Raw genomic sequence first — 19,418 nt, forward strand, 5'->3', positions numbered from 1 at the left:
AGTAATAATTATTATTTAGCTTTGTGGTTTTTGCTTTATTTCATATGTTGAGTGGGAAATATCTCATCTTTTGACACTTGGAAACAAATTATTGGTAAATTAATTTTTTAGTAGGCTTCATGTTTTTATTCAAGTAATTATCATCTGTTATCTGAGTACAACCCTGTGACTTCTATGGCATTCTCAAGTAAAAATAATAATAGGGGCTCCTTTTAAGAGTTTGCAAAATGCAATTCACATATTTAGGCAAACTTCAAGTCCTTTTTTTTTTTTTAAACTGTTTTATACTAGACCCTTAAACTATTGTGACTGTAATAAATTACGTGGTCCAGTTCAAACAAGGAAATGATTATTGGTAGTGAAGCATCGGTAGAATGCCTTCTCAATAAAACAGACTCTAAAATAGAAACATTTTACAAAGTATACAGTGCAGTGAAAATGTTGTTTTTAGACCTGGGAAATGACAGTAGTATTTAACAAGCAGACTCTGATAACAAATAACAATTGTATCTAAACATGCTAATGCTAAGAAACACTTTTTTTGTAAGTCACAGTAGTAAATTCTTGGAAGTTGCATGTACCTTTACTGAGTAGGAACTACTGAAGCTATAATTCAGTTTGTCAAAGCAGCAGATTCTCCTTTAATTATTGGCATAATATATTTTTTTCTGGACCATTTGATTCAAAATTTAAAATCTCTATACTCTTTGCTTTTGTAAATAAAAAGGAAATAATGAGTATAGCTTAATTTTTTTCTGATTTAAAAGTAAAAAAATAAATTTTAAGAAACATTTACCTGTGAAATGAAGTAATTCAAAAATGTCTGCTAAGTGACATCCTTTATGATTGTGATTAAAATAATATATGCAGAATGCAGTGTTATTTTAGTTAAGATAATTTATATGTTGATTTGGATAATAGAAAAATAGTCTCCAGGGTTCATAATTAATCTGTTCATCCATTCCAAAAGTATTTTTAATACCTCTCTTTACCATGTGTTGTGCTCAACATGGGAACAGTAGGAGTGAGTAGAAAGTGCCTATATTTTGGGGACTTAAATAGTGTTACGGGAAAGACTAATAGTGATTAAGCAATTATTACAAGTATTATAAATTTTGACTAAAAAGTTGAATATGGTATAATCCACTATATAAGTGCAATGAAAAAGATGTGATTAAACTGTTATAGGAGCACAGAGGAAGTACACCCAATCCAGGCTAGGAATAAGGGAGATATTCAGGGCTGGCCTTTTTGAGCAAATGAACCTCAGCCGAGTCTTAACAAATGAGTAAGAGTCAGTTGATAAGACTGGGAGTTGGTAAAGGGCATTTCAAAATGAGAAGATAGCCTGAACAGAGGCAGAGAGGTATGAAATAGCATGAAGTGTGTGGAGAATTACATGCAGTCATGTTTTCCTCTATACAACGTAAGGTGGGGTTTACTATCTTATTTCACAAATCCACACGAGTTAAGTTTGGTAAATACACACACATTCTCTGTCAACTTTCAGATATAGCTCTAAAATTAATCAGAAACTGCTATAAAATATATTTTGTATCATTTAAAATCTTCTTCTATAACTGAATTGTAAAGAGTACAAACTAAGGTTATTTTAAAGAAGAATGAGTCTAATAGCACTATTGCTGCCTATAGTAAGTACTGCATCAGTAACTATATAGCATTGAGTTTATTTTAGAGGTGCTTTCAGTCAAAGTGCCATTTGGAATTCTTTCTACTTAGTACTCTTCTGATTAATATTTAGTATAAAAGTCACTCTTTGCCTGTAAAGACCTTTCTGAGGATAATACAGTATGAGTTAATACAATATTCTGCATAATAGTATTTCATCTTGATAGTACATGCTATAATGTCAGATTATAAATACAAAGAAGTTTGAAAATAGAGAATAAAGTGGGCTGACTTAACATAGTAGTACCTTTATGCTTTTGCTGTAAGGCGTCTTTTCTGTGATTCATTGTAAATTGTTGTGTTTACGTGTAAAAGTACACTATTTTTGTTGTGTATTTCCTGCAGTGAACCAGTAAAACCTATCTTCTTCTGTTTGAAGTATTTTTTTCTTCAGAACTTCCTATTTTGTTGGTTGATATGACTTTACTGGCTCTTAGAGGAACAATAAAAATGGCCTCAACTTCCTGTCTGCCTCAGTGCCATAATGTGCCAGGGTATGATAGAAACAAACTTCCATGGACCATCTCTCTTTTTTTCTGGTGTTTTTAATCTCTTAATATATTGGGGGAAGAAGGAGTATCATCTTTTTTTCTTCCTAGGAGTCAGAATCTTAGGTACATTAAAAAAAATTCTGGGTTAGAGTTTAGGTGGAGTTACACTTGCACTCATTATTAATATGCAGTCTTTATAAGCCCCACAGTCAGTTCTTACTAGGATGTTATCTTTTTTTTTTTTTAACATCTTTACTGAATTTGTTACAGTAATGCTTCTGTTTTTTATGTTTTGGTTTTTTGGTCGCAAGGCATGTGGGATCTTAACTCCCCAACCAAGGATTGAACCTGCACCCCCTGCATTGGAAGGCAAAGTCTTAACCACTGGACCGCCAGGGAAGTCCCTCGGCTAAGTACTATAGAGTGAGTGTCTTAGGGTAAGTATTTTTTTCCTGCTCCTGTCTTCCTGTTCTATTTTATATAATAGACTTTTTAAGAAGTTGAAAACATTGCATTCTTTAAATAGACCATTTTCAAAGAATTTAGTATAGAAAGTTTTTGAGCTGTTGTGTCTTGCCCAAATTTGATGTCAAATGTAAAAGTAATTTTATCAAAATGAATATTTGTTAATGCCCTTTTTAAAGAGCAGTCCTCTGACAAAGGAAATAATTTTATGACCATAATAAAGCCTTTTACTAGACAGAAGCTAGAGTAGTTTGACATAAGGTAAGATACGTAGATGTTTTTGAGACATAATCTTTTCAAAGAGTTCACACTGTATTAAGCAGATATGTCTAAAACACAAGGGAAAGAAAAATGAATGAATTAGAGAAGTCAAAGTACTATTTGTGTTCATAGAAGGGAGATCACATCCCATTGGAAGAATTAGAGAAGACTTCATGAAAGAAGCATTACTTAATAAGCTAGGCTTTCACATCATTGCCCCATGAGGAACAGCTTGAGGACTTGTACATATACTTGAGGAAAAAGGAATAGTGAAGTCTGTGATATAGTAGAAGAAGAATGGGCTTAATCAGAACTGAATTGAAACCCTAGCTCCCACCATTTTTTTTAAATAAATTTATTTTATTTATTTATTTTTGGCTTCATTGGGTCTTTGTTGCTGCACGTGGGCTTTCTCTAGTTGCGGAGAGCGGGGGCTACTCTTCGTTGCGGTGCGTGTGCTTCTCATTGTGGTGGCTTCTCGTTGTGGAGCACGGGCTCTAGGTGTGCAGGCTTCAGTAGTTGTGGCACACGGGCTTAGTTGCTCTGCATCATGTGGGATCTTCCTGGACCAGGGCTCGAACTCGTGTTCCCTGCATTGGCAGGCGGATTCTTAACCACTGCACCACCAGGGAAGTCCCTTCCACCATTTTCTACCTGTGTGACAGGGCAAGTCAGGGATGTTCAGGCCATCTATAATGTAGTTGTGATGCTTAAATGACAGAGTACAGTCTGCCCTCTGTATCTGCAGGTTCTGCATCTGTGGAAAGTGAGGGCCAACTGTATTATGCCATTTTGTATAAGAGACTTGAGCATCGTTGGGTTTTGGTATTTGAAGGGAGTCCTGGAACCAATCCCCCGTGGATACTGAGGGACAACTGTATATGTAAGATTTCTGGAAAAATATGTGACACATAGTGGTTTAGCAAATAGTCTTTCCCCTCTTTTTCCCTACTTTATGTCAAAAATTAATGGAGCAAAAGATTGGGAGGTAGGCTGGAGTCAGAGCAAGGAGAGCCTTGAATGCCTGGATAAGCTGTTGAAATACATAACATTAAGCAGTTTGGAACTGACACTTAGAGCTAGATAAATCTTGCAGCCTTGCCCTTGATAGATGTTTAGGGATGGGACAGAGGGGCATGGTGATTGGTTAATGGAAGATAGGAATTAGAGTACAGTGAAAGAGAGTAGAGTTCAATGAGAGTAGGAAGAAAGAGATGAATAGGAGAGAGATTTTTCCCAAGTAGAAATCAGGGGAATTAAAACTGATGGGTTATGTAAGTCGAAAAAGGAGTCAGATTGGCTCAGGATTTGAATTAGGGCAACTGAAAAAATGGCGTTGCCACTTGCAAAAGCAGAGGAATTAGAAAAAATAGCTGGTTTTACAAGGGAGAATTAGACTTTGATTTTTCACGTATTTTTGTTCTGTAATTCTGTTTCACTTGCAGTATGCTCTGAACAGTAGTGCAGGGGTTAACAGCACAGACACTTGGAGTCCTGCTGGCTAGGTTTGAGCCCTGACTCCACCACTTAAAATTATTATATCTTCTTGGTGAATTGACCCTTTTATGTATGTAGTGTCTTTTTTTTTTTTTTTATTGTGGTAAAAAACTCACAACGTAAAATTTCCCATCTAAACCATTTTTAAGTGTACAGTACATTAGTGTTAACTGTGTTTGCATTGTGCAAAACTGAAATGCTTATACCCATTGAACAACAACTCTTCTTTTTCCCCACCCCTCAGCCTCTGGTAACCACCATTTTATTTTTTTCTAAGAATATGACTAGTTTTGATACCTCATATAAGTGGATTCATGCAGTATTTGTCTTTTTTGTGACGGCCTTATTTCACTTTGCATAAATGTCCTCAAGGTCCATCTGTGTTGTGGCATATAACAATTTTCTTCTTTTTTTTAAGACTGAATAAGACTCATTCTATGAATAATACTCATTCTATGTGTATACCACTTTTTCTTTATCCATTCATCCATTGATGGGCATTTAGGTTGCTTCTACCTCTTGGTTATTGTGAATAATGCTGCAGTGAACATGGTTATGCGAATATAGGTCCTGTTCTTCTAGGTCCTGTTTTCAGTTCTTTTGTATATATACACAGAAGTGGGATTGCTGCATGATGTGGTAATTCTATTTTAGATTTTTGCGGAACTGTCATACTGTTTACGTTCTATCTGTACTGTATTAATATTCCCAGCAACAGTGCGTAAGGAGTCCAGTTTCTCCACATCTTGGCCAGCATTTGTTATTTTCTGTTTGTTTTGAAAGTGTGAGGTGGTATCTCATTGTGATTTTGATTTGCATTTCCCTAATGATTAGTGATGTTAAGCACCTTTTCATATGTTTATTGGCCATTTGTATTTCTTTGGAGAAATGTTTATTCAAGTTCTTTGCCCATTTTTAATTGGATTATCAGTTTTTTATTGTGAGTTATAGGAGTTTATTATGGATATTAACCCCTCATCAGGTCTATGGTTTGCAAATATTTTCTGCCATTCTGTGGGTTGCCTTTTTACCCTGTTGATTGTTTCCTTTGCTGCACAGAAGTTTTAAAGTTTGATATAGTCCCGTTTGTCTATTTTTTTTCTTTTGTTGCTGGTGCTTTTGGTCATATATCCAAGAAATCATTGCCAAATCCAGTGTCATAAAGTGTTTTCCCCATGTTTTCTTCTAGGAGTTTTACAGTTTCAGGTCTCACATTTAGATCTTTAATATACTTTGGGTTAATTTTTGTGTATGGTGTAAGGTAAGAGTCAAACTTTATTCTTGCATGTGGATATCTATGTTTTTATATAGTGTCTTTTTTTATCACCAGTAATTTTCTTTGCTCTGAAGTTTGTGTTTGATAATGCAGCCACTTCCATTTTCTTTACTATTACTATTAGCATTACTATTAGCATGGTATATCTGTTTCTATCCTTTTAACTTACTTGTATCTTTATACTTGAAGTGGCTCTTTTCTTGTAGGCAACTTATAGTTGGGTCTCACTTTTTTTTTTCCCCCCCACTTTTTCTTGCCCAGTCTGTCTTTTTTTTTTTTTTTTAGCCTTTATTTGAGGTAATTGTAGATTCACATGCAGTCATAAGAAATAATAGATCTTGTATATCCTTTACCCAGTTTCCCTCAATGCTAATATCTTGCATAACTTTAGAACAATATCACAACCAAGGAATTGACATTAATATAGTCTGCTTACCTTATTCAGATTTCTCCTGTTTTTACATGCACTAATTTATGAATGTATATGTTATCACATGCGTAAATTCATGTGACCACTACCACAGTCAAGATATAGTATAGTTCTATCGTAAATATCTTTTGTGGTACCCATTTACAGCCCCAGCCACTCCTCTTCCTTCATCTTTCCCTAGCCCCTGGCAGCCACTAATCTTCTCTCCATCTCTATAATTTTATCATTTCAAGATTGTTACATAAATGGAATCATATAGTATGTAACCTTTTGAGACTGGTTTTTTTTTCATGCAGCATAATGTTATATGTTTCAATGCCTTACTCTTTTTTATTGCTGAGTAGTATTCCTGAGTCTCTGCCTTTTAGTTGGGGGTGTTTAGACCACTTATATTTAACATGATTATTGACATAGTTGGGTTTAAATCAGCCATCCTTCTCAGGTTTTGGCAAACTGTGACCCAAGGGTCAAATGACACCAACTGTTTTTATAAATTAAGTTTTACTGAAATACATCTATGCTCATTTATTTACTATTGTCTGTGGTTGCTTTTGTGCTACATTGGCAAAGTTGAGTAGTTGTGATAGAGATTTACCGTCTGTGAAGCCTGAAATACTTACTATCTGACTGTTTACTGAAGAGGTTTTCAACTACAAATTGGGGTATTTGTTTTCTATTTGTTCCATCTGTTCATTGTTTATTCTGCATCAGAAATGTGAACTTAAAAGATATTAGAGTGATTGCTGCCTATTAGAACATCTATACATGCTTTCCTCAGATAGAATTTTAGACCTGACAGAAGGTGTCTGTATTAGTTCTCTACTCTGTTTAACAGACTACCATTAACTTAGTGGCTTAAAACAACACACATTTATTATCTTTCGGTTTCTGTGAGTAAGGAGTCTGGCTTATCTGGGTCCTCTGCTCGGGATCTCACAAAAGCTCCAGTCAGGGTGTGGGCCAGTCTTTGTTATCCTATGGATGCTTAACTATGGAAAAAATCTACTTCCAAACTCATTTCGGTTGTTGGGAGAATTTCTTTGCAGTTGTGTGACTGAGGACCCTAACTTTTTACTGACAGTCAGGTGGAGGCCTCCCTCAGGTCCTAGGGATTGCCTATAGTTTCCTGCTACGTGGCTGTCTCCATGGCACTTAGCTTCTTCAAGGCTTGCAGGAGAGGCTCTCACACAACCTTATATAATGTAACATAATCAAGAGAGTGACAGTTCATCACCTTTCCATATTCTGCCGGTTAGAAGCAAGTCACAGGTTCTTCTCATACTCAAGGGGATTATATGAAGGCATGACTCATTGGGGGTCACCATCATGTGTCCACCACAGTAACTTTAAGAAGATATTAATAACTATTGGGACTTCCCTGGAGGTCCAGTGGTTAAGACTCTGTGCTCCCAGTGCAGGGGGCACGGGTTCAATCCCTGGTTGGGGAACCTAAGATCTTGTATGCTGCGTGGCGCAGCCAAAAAAAAAAAAAAAAAGGATATTAATAACTATAATCTGTAGTCTTACATTGACCATTTTGGTTCCTGTCAAAAGCTGGAAATAGTTGATGCAATTAACAATAAAGGTAATACAGGAATACAGGAAAAGACTAGTTAAGGTATTTATCATTTTCAGAAACTGCATAGTAAGTGAAGCTTCCACGCTAATAATACCAGTATTTGCAACATGGGTCATACTTTCATAAGCACTTGTAAATCTATTATTGAGTTTGATATAATTCTCAGAATAGTCTTATGAAGTAGATAGGTATATCTGTTTACAGGTAAAGAAATTGAGGTTAGCAAAGCCTTCAAAAAAAAAAAAAAAGCCGGTAAGTGGTATAATCACGGATTTAACTTAAAGTCTCTTTGTTTCTGTCACTAAAATAGGATTGTAGCATAGAACTATTGGTGGTGTGATTAGTCATCAAATATGCTTTGATAATGAGTAAGTTTGACTTTATGTAAATACTAGTAAATTCGATGTGAAAATGCAAATAAAATGAGATTTTTATAATGCAAGTGTATGTGTTTAGCAACACCGTATCTCTAACCCCCAGAATATTTCTGTAAGGTAAGTGGTTTCTCTGTTTCACAGAGGAGATAACTAAAGTTTAAGCAGATTGTCATTTGCCCAACGTTACTCAGTTGGTAAATGGTGGAACCATGATCTGACCTCAAAATCTAGGATGAACCTATTTCAGTCAAAATACCCTCTATTTTTGCTTTGCATCATCAGATAGTCTTTAAACTTAAAATTTTTAGCTCATAGCCTCTCTTTTTGGAGATAGTGCATTCCACATCCTGAAAGTCATGTGCTATTGAATTATTCTCAAATTAGATTTTTTTTTAATGTGATAAAATACACATAGCATAAAATTTACCATCTTAATTATTTTTAAGTGCATGTTTCAGTGCTATTATTTACATTCACATTGTTATGCCATCATCACCACCATCCATTCCTATGACTCTTTTCATCTTGTAAAACTGAAACTCTGTACCCATTAAACAAGCCCCCCATTCTCCTCTCCCCACAGCCCTTGGCAACCATCATTATACTTTCTATCTTTATGATTTTCACTACTTGTACCTCATATATTAAATCATACAGTTTATCTTTTTTTGACTGGCTTATTTCACTTAGCATAATATCTTTAATGTTCTCAAGGTCCTCCACATTATAGCATATTGCAGAATTTCCTTTTTAAGGCAGAATAATATTTCATTGTATGTATATACCACATTTTGCTTATCGGTTTATTTGTCTGTGGACACTTGGGTTGCTTCCACGTTTTAGCTGTCGTGATTAGAGCTGTTATGAACATGGGTGTATAAATATCTCTTCAAGACCTTGCTTTCAGAGTCACAGACATAGAAAACAAACTTATGGTTACCAAAGGGGAAATGAGGGGGGGAGGGATAAATTAGGAGGTTGGGATTAACATATAGATAACCAACAAGGACCTACTGTATAGCACAGGGAACTATATTCAGTATTTTATAATAACCTATAATGGAAAATAATCTGAAAAAGAATATATATTATATACATATGTATATATGTGACTGAATCACTGTGCTGTACACCTGAAACTAACATGACATTGTGAATCAGCTGTACTTCAATTAAAAAGAAAAGATCTTGCTTTCAATTATTTTGGATATATATCCAGAAGTGGAATTGCTGCATGATATGGTAATTCTATTTTAAATTTTTTGAGGAACTACCACACTGTTTTCCACAGTGGCTGTACCATTTTATATTCCCACCAATAGTACACAGGGGTTCCAGTTTCTCCCCATCCTTGCCAACACTTGTTGGCTTTGGTATCAGGGTAATGCTGGCCTCATAGAATCAGTGAGGAAGTGTTTCTTCCTCTTCAATTTTTTGGAAAAGTTTGAGAAGGAATGGTATTAGTTCTTTAAATGTTTGGTAAAATTTACCAGTGAAGTCATAAGGTCCAGGGCTTTTATTTGTTGGGAGATTTTTGATTACTGATACAATCTCTTTACAAGTTATAGGTCTATTCAGATTTTCTATTTCTTTGTGATTTAGTCTTAATAGGTTTTGTGTTTCTAGGAACTTGTCCTTTTCATCTAGGTTATCCAATTTGTTGGTGTACAGTTCATAATTTTCTCTTATAGTTCTTTTTATTTCTTTAGAATCAGTAGTAACGTCCCCATTTTCATTTCTGAATATAGTGATTTGAGGCTTATCTCTTTTTTTTCTTTTTTTTCAGTTTTATTTATCTTTGGCTGTGTTGGGTCTTCCTTGCTGCGTGGGGCTTTCTCTAGTTGCGGTGAGCAGGGGTTACTCTTTGTTGCGGTGCACAGGCTTCTCATTGCGGTGGCTTCTCTTTTTGCGGAGCATGGGCTCTAGTCGTGGAGGCTTCAGTAGTTGCGGCACACGGGCTCAGTAGCTGTGTCCCGCAGGCTCTAGAACACAGGCTCAGTAGTTGTGGCACATGGGCTTAGTTGCTCCATGGCATATGGGATCTTCCCGGACCAGGGATTGAACCAATGTTCCCTTCTTTGGCAGGCGTATTCTTAACCACTGCACCACCAGGGAAGTCCCTCTCTTTTTTCGTAGTCTGTCTAGCTGAAGTTTTGTCAATTTTGTTGATCTTTTCGGAGAACCAACTTTTGGCTTGATTGATTTTCCTCTATTGTTTTTCTATTCTCTGTTTAATTTCTCTTTGCTCAAACCTTTATTATTTACTTCCTTCTGCTAGGTTTGGGTTTAGTTTATTTGTCTTTTTTCTAGTTCCTGAGGTTTTAAAGTTAGGTTGTTGATTTGATGTTTTGGGGGTTTTTTTTGATGTGTTTAAAACTGTAAATTTCCCCCTTAGTGGGAAATTAGCTTAGCTTTCGCTGCATCTCATGTTTTAGTATGTTGTGTTTTTGTTTTCATTTGTCTCTAAGTATTTTCTAATTTCTCTGTGATTTCTTCTTTGATCCATCAGTTGTCTAAAATTGTGTTAACTTCCACAATTTTGTAAATTTTTCGTTTTTCTTTTTTGTTATTGATTTGTAACTTCATTGTGTTGTGGTTAGAGAAGATACTTGGTATATCTATCTTTTAAAATCTATTGAGTCTTAATTTGTGGCCTAATATGTCATCTCTCCTGGAAAACATCCCATGTGCATGCACTTGAGAAGAATGTGTATTCTCCTGTTGTTGGGTAGTGTTCTGTATATGTCTGTTAGATCTACTTGGTTTATTGTGTTAAGTTCTCTGTTTCCATACTTATGTCTCGTTGTTTTGTTCATTATTGTGAGTAGGGTATTGAAGTCTCCAACTGTTATTGTAGAACTGTCTGTTTCTCCCTTCATTTCTTAGTTTTTGCTCCATATGTTTTCATGACTTGTCATTATATATGTAAATATTTATAATTGTATCTTCTTGCTGTGTTGAACCTTTTATTAATATATACTGTCCTTTTTTGTTTCTTGTAACATTTTTTATTTAAAGTCTTATTTTTGTCTGATACTAGTGTAGCCACTTTGGCTCTTTTTTTGGTTACTGTTTGCATGGAATATTTTTTTCAATCCTTTTCATTTCAACCTGTTTGTGTTTTTGGATCTCAAATGAGTCTTGTGTAGACAGCATATAATTGGATCATGTGTTTTTATTCATTCTGCCAATCTCTGTCTTTTGATTGGAGTGTTTAATTCATTGATTTTTGTAGTAATTACTGATTAGGAAGGACTTATTTCTGGTATTGTGCTGTTTGTTTCCTATGTGCCTTAGAGCTTTTTTGAGCCTCATTTCCTGTATTACTGTCTTCTTTTGTGTTCAGTTGATTTTTTTTGTAGTGAAATGTTTAAGTTCCTTTCTTATTTTCTTATGTGTATACTCTATAGGCATTTTCTTTGTGGTTATCATGAGGATTATATTTAACATCCTAAAATTATAATACTCTAATTTGAATTTATACTAGTTTAGCTTCAATAACAGACAAAAACTCTGCTGCTTTACAGTTTCATCTCTACCTTTTTCAGTTGTTGATGTCACAAAATTACATCTTTATACATTGTGTGCCTAAAAACATGAACTAAAAATTCAAATTATTAAAATTGTTTAATTTCAATTTTATTTAAGTTCTATTTTTTACTTATTATTTTAAGTATTCTAAATTATGTAGGAAACATGATTTGGTGTAATAAAGCAAAATTACAGTAAAATAGCTTTTTACATTAATAATTCTTTAAAAATGTATTTGTCTCTCAAATATAAAAAGTACAATTACAAACCACTGTTATAATAATACTAGCTTTTCTAATTACCCATGTATTTACTTTTATATTCATATGGCTTTGAGTTACTGTCTAGTGTTCTTTCATCTCTTTCATCTTGTAGGTCTCCCTTGAGTTGCAGACCAGGTCTAGTGATCATGAAATCCCTCAGCTTTTGTTTATCTGGGTGTGTCTTACTTTCTCCTTCACTTTTGAAGGACAGTTTTGCTGGATATAGATCCTTCATTGACACATTTTGTCTTTTAGTACTTTTAACAGATCCACCCATTGTCTTTTGGCCTCTGAAGTTTCTGATGAGAAATCTGCTGATAATCTTATTGAGATCACTGGTATGTGATGATTCACTTCTCTTCTTGTTTTCAAGATTCTCTCTTTAGCTTTTTGGAAGTTTGATTATAATATGTCTTGGTGTGGGTCTCTTTGAGGTCATCTTTTTTGGAGTCTCTTGGATGTTTATGTTCATGTCTTTCATTAAATTTGGGACGTTTTCAGCCAGTACTTCTTCAGATATTCTCTCTGCCCCCTTCTCTGTCTTTTGTCTTTCTAGGACTCTCATGATATGTATGTTGATCTGTTTGATGGTGTCCCACAGGTCCCTTAGGTGCTGTTTATGTTTCTTCAATCTTTCTGTTTGTCAGACTTGATAATTTTCATCGTCTTAGCTTCAACTTTGCTAAATCTTTTTTCTACCTGCCCAGATCTGCCTTCAAATCCCTCTAATGAATTTTTAAAAATATTTATTTATTTATTTTTGGCTGCATTTGGTCTTCATTGCTGCACATGGGCTTTCTCTAGTTGTGGTGAGTGGGGTCTACTCTTTGTTGTGGTGCGTGGGCATCTCATTGCAGTGGCTTCTCTTGTTGCGGAGCACAGGCTCTAGGCGCGTGGGCTTCAGTAGTTGTGGCTAGTGGGCTCTAGAGCGTAGTCTCAGTAGTTGTGGCGCACGGGCTTAGTTGCTCCATGACATGTGAGATCTTTCCAGACCAGGCTTGAACCTGTGTCCCCTGCATTGGCAGCGGATTCTTAACCACTGTGCCACCAGGGAAGCCCCCCTCTAATGAATTTTTAATTTCAGTTATTAATATTTCAGTTCCATAATCTCTCTGTGGTTCCTTTTTAGGTTTTCTGTTTCTCTCTTGATAGTTCCATTTTGTTAACACAAATGACTTTGTTCACATCTTCCTTTAGTTCTTTGAGCATCTTCAAGACAGTTGTTTTAAAGTCTTAGAAAAGGAACTAATGGCATTTTTACTAGACAGAGGCAGTTTCTGTTGATTTATTTTTCCCCTTGAATAGGCCATACTTTTCTGTTTCTTTGTATGCCTTGTGATTTTTTTCGGTTGTTAAATACTAGATTTGAGTCTAATAATGTGGTAACTCTGAAAATCAGATTTTTCCCTATTCCTTAAGGTTTGTTGTTTTTTTTTGTTATTGTTTGGCTTTTTTTTTTTTTTTTTTAAACTGTTGTGGGCTGTCTTTATGCTGAAGATCAGCTTGAGGTTTAAACTTAAAGTCTTCTCAGGTCTTTTCTGAGCCTTTTCCTGGGCATGCATGGTCACTTTCTAATTTTCCTTGTATATGCAGTTGTTTTTTTTTTTTTTTTTTTTTTAATTTTTATTTTTATTTATTTATGGCTGTGTTGGGTCTTCGTTTCTGTGCAAGGGCTTTCTCTAGTTGCGGCAAGTGGGGGCCACTCTTCATCGCGGTGCGCGGGCCTCTCACTATCGTGGCCTCTCTTGTTGCGGAGCACGGGCTCCAGACGCGCAGGCTCAGTAATTGTGGCTCACGGGCCTAGTTGCTCCGCGGCATGTGGGATCTTCCCAGACCAGGGCTCGAACCCGTGTTCCCTGCATTAGCAGGCAGATTCTCAACCACTGCGCCACCAGGGAATCCCTATGCAGTTGTTTTTTAATGTCTTAGTCTTTAGTGTCTTACTCCCAAAAGGGGAAATAGTGAAAAATGCAGCGGTAAAGGGCACCAGCCTTTAAAATATCCTGGAAGTCACTTCAGATGAGAGGGAGGGGCTTGCAGCAGTGGGAGGAGGTGCAGTAACAGTGGCTGGCCACCTCTTTATCTGCACCTCTGTGATCAGAAACAGTAGTGAGCAATCAGAGGAGAGATCCCTGATATTCAGAGGATAGAGTCCTTCTTGCCTACTGTGGCTCCTGCAAACTCTGTGTAAGCTGCTCCAGAAACACATGCACAGCTGCTTGCCACATGGCTGAGGGTGGGCAGCTGCTACTGTACACAGAGCTGAAATTGACCAAAGTCAACTGTAATTTACTAAGTCTTCTGGAAGTTGTAATCCTTCAGCAGACTCCAGAGTTTCAAAATAGTTACATCAAACAGATTCTGTCAGTGCAGTTGTTGTCTGTGTGGGAGACAGATTCCTTGTACTTCTACTCCACCATCTTCCCACAATTTTCCAATTAGATTTTAAAGGAGTCCCTGATACAGTTAGCTCAGGTGGCTTATGTGACATTTAGTGTAAAAATACAAAGTCACCTGTTCTTCTTTCAACAATGATTTATATGGTCATTTTACATATATGGTATTGGTAAACTATAATTTCTAGTAATCATTTTTTGAGTGGTTGTTTTATGTGTGTTTTGTTATTTTTTTTCAGTCTCAGCTAACTGGACAATGGCAGTTGAGTAGGTTTTGAAAAATGTCTGAAGTTTAATGGACTGCATCTACCTTCTGCCTTTTCCCCATCCTTTACAAAAGAATAAATGGGATGTTTGAGAAGAGAGCTGTATTAAAAGAAGAGTGTTACAAATGGCTTCAGAACCTGTGAATGCAAAACAAGCTAGGAATCGCTTCACAAAGGGGAAAAGGCAACAGCACCAGCAAATAAAGAACAGATCTTCACTTGGTGATGGTGATGGAGAAGACTCCTTTATCTTTGAAGCAAATGAAGCTTGGAAAGATTTTCATGGTTCTCTTCTTCAGTTTTATGAAAATGGAGAACTCTGTGATATCACATTGAAGGTGAGACTGTCTTTTTTTCTTTCCTCAGCCTCTTCAGTGTATTATATAAAATAAAGGTTTCTATAACCACACAAGGCAAATTTTTAGTGCTTTACTTATTATAGTCAGAATGGTTTTAGTTTCAACCCTTTTTTACATTGAAGGGGAAGGGACATAAGGGAGGGTAAGTAAAGGGAGCCTAGCATAAGATAAAATTATTATACTAATTAAATATTGATATTCACTATTTCTTAGTTTCACTTCTGAAAGTTCTGGAGCCCTAAAACAACAAATAGTTATTATTTGTGAAATGGATAAATTGCTGTTGACCAGATAAGCTTTTTTTTTTTTTTTTTGGCCGCACCGTACGGCTTGCAGGATCTAAGTTCCCTGACCAGGGATCGAACCTGCACCCTCCTCAGTGAAAGCGTGGAGTCCTAACCACTGGACCGCCAGGGAATTAGCTTTTAACTTGTGAATTAAAAAATCTTGATGTTGGGAATTCCCTAGTGGTCTGGTGGTTAGGACTCCATGCTTCCATTGCAGGGGACATGGGTTTGATCCCTGGTCAGGGAACTAAGATCCTGCATGCTGCCTGGTGCAGCCAAAAAAAAAACAACTTGATGTATTCACTTACTCTTGATGTTGGTTAGAAGTCAGAATTCTTGGTTGTATATGTAGCTGCACTAGTGTTTTACTGTGTGTTCCTATTCTGGTGTAAGCATATCTTGTTTTTCTGCACTTTTTTGCTTTATTGTGTTTCTCAGATAATGTGTTTTTTGTTTGTTTTAAACAAATTGAAGGTTTGTGGCAGCACTGAGTTGTCAGGTGATGGTTAGCGTTTTTTAGTCTAAACATAACTTTTATATGCACCGGGAAACCAAAAAATTCGTGTGACTTGCTTTATTGAGATATTTGCTTTATTGCAGTGGTCTGGAACTGAACCTGCAGTATCTCCAAAATATGCCTGTAATTTAATCTCTATTTCAATATTACCGTCTTTAAGTGAGATTGTTTATTTTTACCTGATAGTGGAGTAGAGTGTTTTTTAGACTTGGATGAAAAAGTCTTTAGTAAACTTTGTCTAAGGGCCTATATGATCACGTTGCTCTGCTACAAAGGACAGTTTTAATAAAGTTGGAAAATTGATAAAGCAGTGTTGAAGAGCCTGTGTTCTAATTGTTTCTCATAGCTCATTTAAAGTACCTCTTACTATTCTTATCTCTCAGTGTAATATTAAATTCTTTTGAGGATTTATGTGTATACATGCAGCATTTTCCACATGAGATTTGCCACTTTGGGATCTTTTAGATTTTGCTTTCTGCTCCTGATAGGTCAGGTTCTTAGAGCTCAGAGTTGTGGGGATTGAGGACACCCTTAGAGAATCAGATCAGGGACACTCAGCAAAAGTCTGTAAACTGAATGCATAAATTCTGAGTTTTAGGCCCAGAATGTCCAGGAGTATAGTGTTATACTGTAAATAAATGACCTATATTCTCTTACTTAAACTTTTAATTAGGACCTACAAATATGTAAGGACACTAAGATATTGAGAAGAAAACTATTAAATAATTTTACTAGCTTTATGTGAAATATAGCCATGTATAAATTTTAATGAAGGAAGACCTAAACTGTAGGTGTAGAACACCTGATTTGTATAGTATATTATGTTTAATCTAATGCCATTGTTCTGATTTTCAACACAGGTGTGAAATTCAGTGACCCACACTGGATTTGGCAAAAATAAAAATGTAAAATAGATTATTTGAATTTAATAAATTATCAGTTCATCAAATCAATATATGTTGGAAAATAATTAAATAGAATATTATTGATTGTATACATTTTATAATTGGATCTTAGAATAATTTTTACTAGCTACTGCATGTAAACTTTCTTAAGTGAAAAGTAAGGATACAGCCATTTTAGGGCAAGTGATAACTAATCTCATAACTTTTCTTTGTTTATTGGGTAACTTCAGCAATAGGTTGAAGTGAAAACCTCAGAAGACTCTATGGTGGAAAAAAGAAAAAAGAATCTGTGGTGGAAACCCCAAATTACTGTGTTTGAAGCAGTGATAGAAGTCATTTAGGAATGAGAAACTTCACTAATTTAAAGGAGCTATCATTTTTATTTTTTCAACTGTAAAATTATGATGACGATTAGGTTTTTGTGAGGAATAAGTGAATTGATAACATGTGAAGTCCTTATAACAGTGCTCAGTACATAATATTCAATAAATAATCAGCTGTTAGGATCATTATGTGTACTATTCTTGTTGTTCCAAAAGTATTAGATAATGCTGCTACGGTATATTCTGTTCTTATCATTAGAAAGAATTGTAGCTTAATCTTTTAGCAGGTCTGTTATTGGATTTGTTTCTTAATTCTAATTCAACATTTCTTAAACTTTCAGAATTTAACTGTCACAGAACAACTAAACCAAGTAGGATTATGGGTAGTTTATAATGCTCTGTTCAATATAAACTTCACTTTTTACATTCATATAACCTTGAGGATTATACTTTGATATAGTCATCTCCTTTTTTTATTAGTATGCTTCATTAGGTCATTATTGCTTTTAGGACAAGCATTTTAGAAAGACAATTATCAAAACTGGTTTTATTGTTCATATGTAAGGCCATTAGTGTGTTTTTAAATTCCAAAGTGAGCACTGATATTGGAAAAACAAACTCATTTAACAGATATTTACTAAGGTCTTACCTTAGTATATGGAGAGTATAAATAAATCTGAATAATATGCTGTACTTGCTTTGAGGGAGTTTGAAATTTAGCTGGAGATAGGCACATACACAGCTAACTAAAATACAATTTAGTGATTGTCATTTTATGATATTTTTATGGAAGCATAGGAGAGGATCTGTTAACTATGTCTGAGAGGTGATTGGAAAGGCTTCACATAGGAGATTATATATAATCTTGAGGTCATTCCAGGGAAAGGTAAAACTTGTTTATATATTATTATGTATATTTATTAGTGAAAATATTTTAAAACAATATATCTAGTAGCAGCTCTAAAGTCATGTGTGAGGGAAGGTTCTTAAGGCCAACAATTTGGTGGGGAAAAGGCAGAGGGAAATTGTCTTGAAAGGGGTATTGCATAGGTCTCATAATGCTTAAACTATACATCATAGATGAACAAGAGTAGCATCTACAAAGATGCTTTTATTTATGCTTTATGTAGTTTGAGGAAATGTCATTATCCTTGTTAAAGATCATAGTTAATTTTACCTCAAGAAGTTGATAGAGATTATTAGAGGAGGACAGTCCCTTACATCACCTCTTGATGCCACCACTGATTATGTTTCAGTCATGTTGTTTGGCTTTTTTTTTTTTTTGAAAGTGCACGTTTCTGTGATTTTTTTTTTAAAACAAGTATTTATAGGATTCTAATGAACACGTTCAAGACTCTAAGTGTTATAATTATTTGCTGTCAAAACTTTCAACAGATCAGGTAAGAATAAGTGCTCTGAAAGATTGCAGAGAAACAGTGTTTGAACTGCATTATAGTAGTATACTTCCAAGAGGTAGAAGTTATAAAATTGTTATCCTTATAAATGTAGCAGTTAACTCCTGACCAGAGAGCAGGCATAATCTAATAAAAGAGAAATGATAAAGGAGAAAGTGATTTTTTTAAAATATAAATTTATTTATTTTATTTTTGGCTGTGTTGGGTCTTCGTTGCTGCACGCCGGCTTTCTTTAGCTGCGGTGAGCGGGGGCCACTCTTTGTTGTGGTGTGCAGGCTTCTCATTGTGGTGGCTTCTCTTGTTGTGGAACACAGGCTCTAGGCGCACAGGCTTCAGTAGTTGTGGCTCGCAGGTTCTAGAGCACAGGTTCAGTAGTTGTGGCGCACGAGCTTAGTTGCTCCGCTGCATGTGGGATCTTCCTGGACCAGGGCTTGAACCCGTGTCGCCTGCATTGGCAGGCGGATCCTTAACCACTGTGCCACCAGGGAAGCCCGAGAAAGTGATTTTATATTTAACACTTAAGCATTCTGTGTTAAGACGTCTAATAAAATGATAACTTCTATTTTTGTCCATTCAAATAGTAAGTCAGTATTTTGATTTTTTTTTTTAATGTTGCTCAGAAGAAGGGATATTTGAGTATTTATATCCATAGATCCTTGTTTATTCGACCCCCAAAATGCTACCTAAAAGTTATTATTTTCATTGTGCAGGTTTTTAAAGTAAACGTAGTGAGATAAGATTGTAGAACAGTGAATGTGACTAGACATTGTGATATGGTAATTCACTACAAGCCAAGACATTGAGTCTTATACATTTAACCCCTTCTTGACCTGGCAGTTAAACATGTTTATGGCTACTCAGACTGAATAAAATTGGTGGATTATTGAAAAAGAGTAGCTAATTGAGATAAAAGGGCAAAATTACAAGGGATTAAGCTGAAAAATTAGAATACAGTTTATAAATGTACATTAAAGGAGACTTGGGTATATAGGCTTTTTTCCCTCCAGTCTTTATTTCTGTTCTGTGTGTTTTCCATACATTTATTTCAATATCGTTCTCAAACATTTAGCTTGAGTTACTGTTAAGTGGCA

At 35.5% G+C, this 19,418-nt stretch overlaps 1 protein-coding gene across 10 annotated transcripts in view; it reads left to right on the forward strand.

The window, feature by feature from the left end:
- The window catches only part of KLHL8 (kelch like family member 8), a 53,924-nt gene that overhangs the window by 9,082 nt on the left and 25,424 nt on the right, over window positions 1-19,418 (forward strand). For 4 of the 10 annotated variants that reach the window (XM_082391135.1, XM_082391129.1, XM_082391137.1 and 1 more), the window contains one exon: window positions 14,495-14,859. In XM_082391135.1, coding sequence (XP_082247261.1) covers window positions 14,647-14,859 — 213 coding nt within the window. In that variant the 5' untranslated portion in view covers window positions 14,495-14,646. Of the gene's footprint in view, window positions 1-2,491; window positions 2,618-14,494; window positions 14,860-19,418 lie in introns of all 10 variants that reach the window. The other 6 variants (XM_082391131.1, XM_082391132.1, XM_082391134.1 and 3 more) reach the window with 2 other exon arrangements.

Source organism: Balaenoptera borealis, assembly GCF_965194805.1.
Source record: "Balaenoptera borealis genome assembly, chromosome: 4".
Taxonomy (NCBI): Eukaryota; Metazoa; Chordata; class Mammalia; order Artiodactyla; family Balaenopteridae; genus Balaenoptera; species Balaenoptera borealis.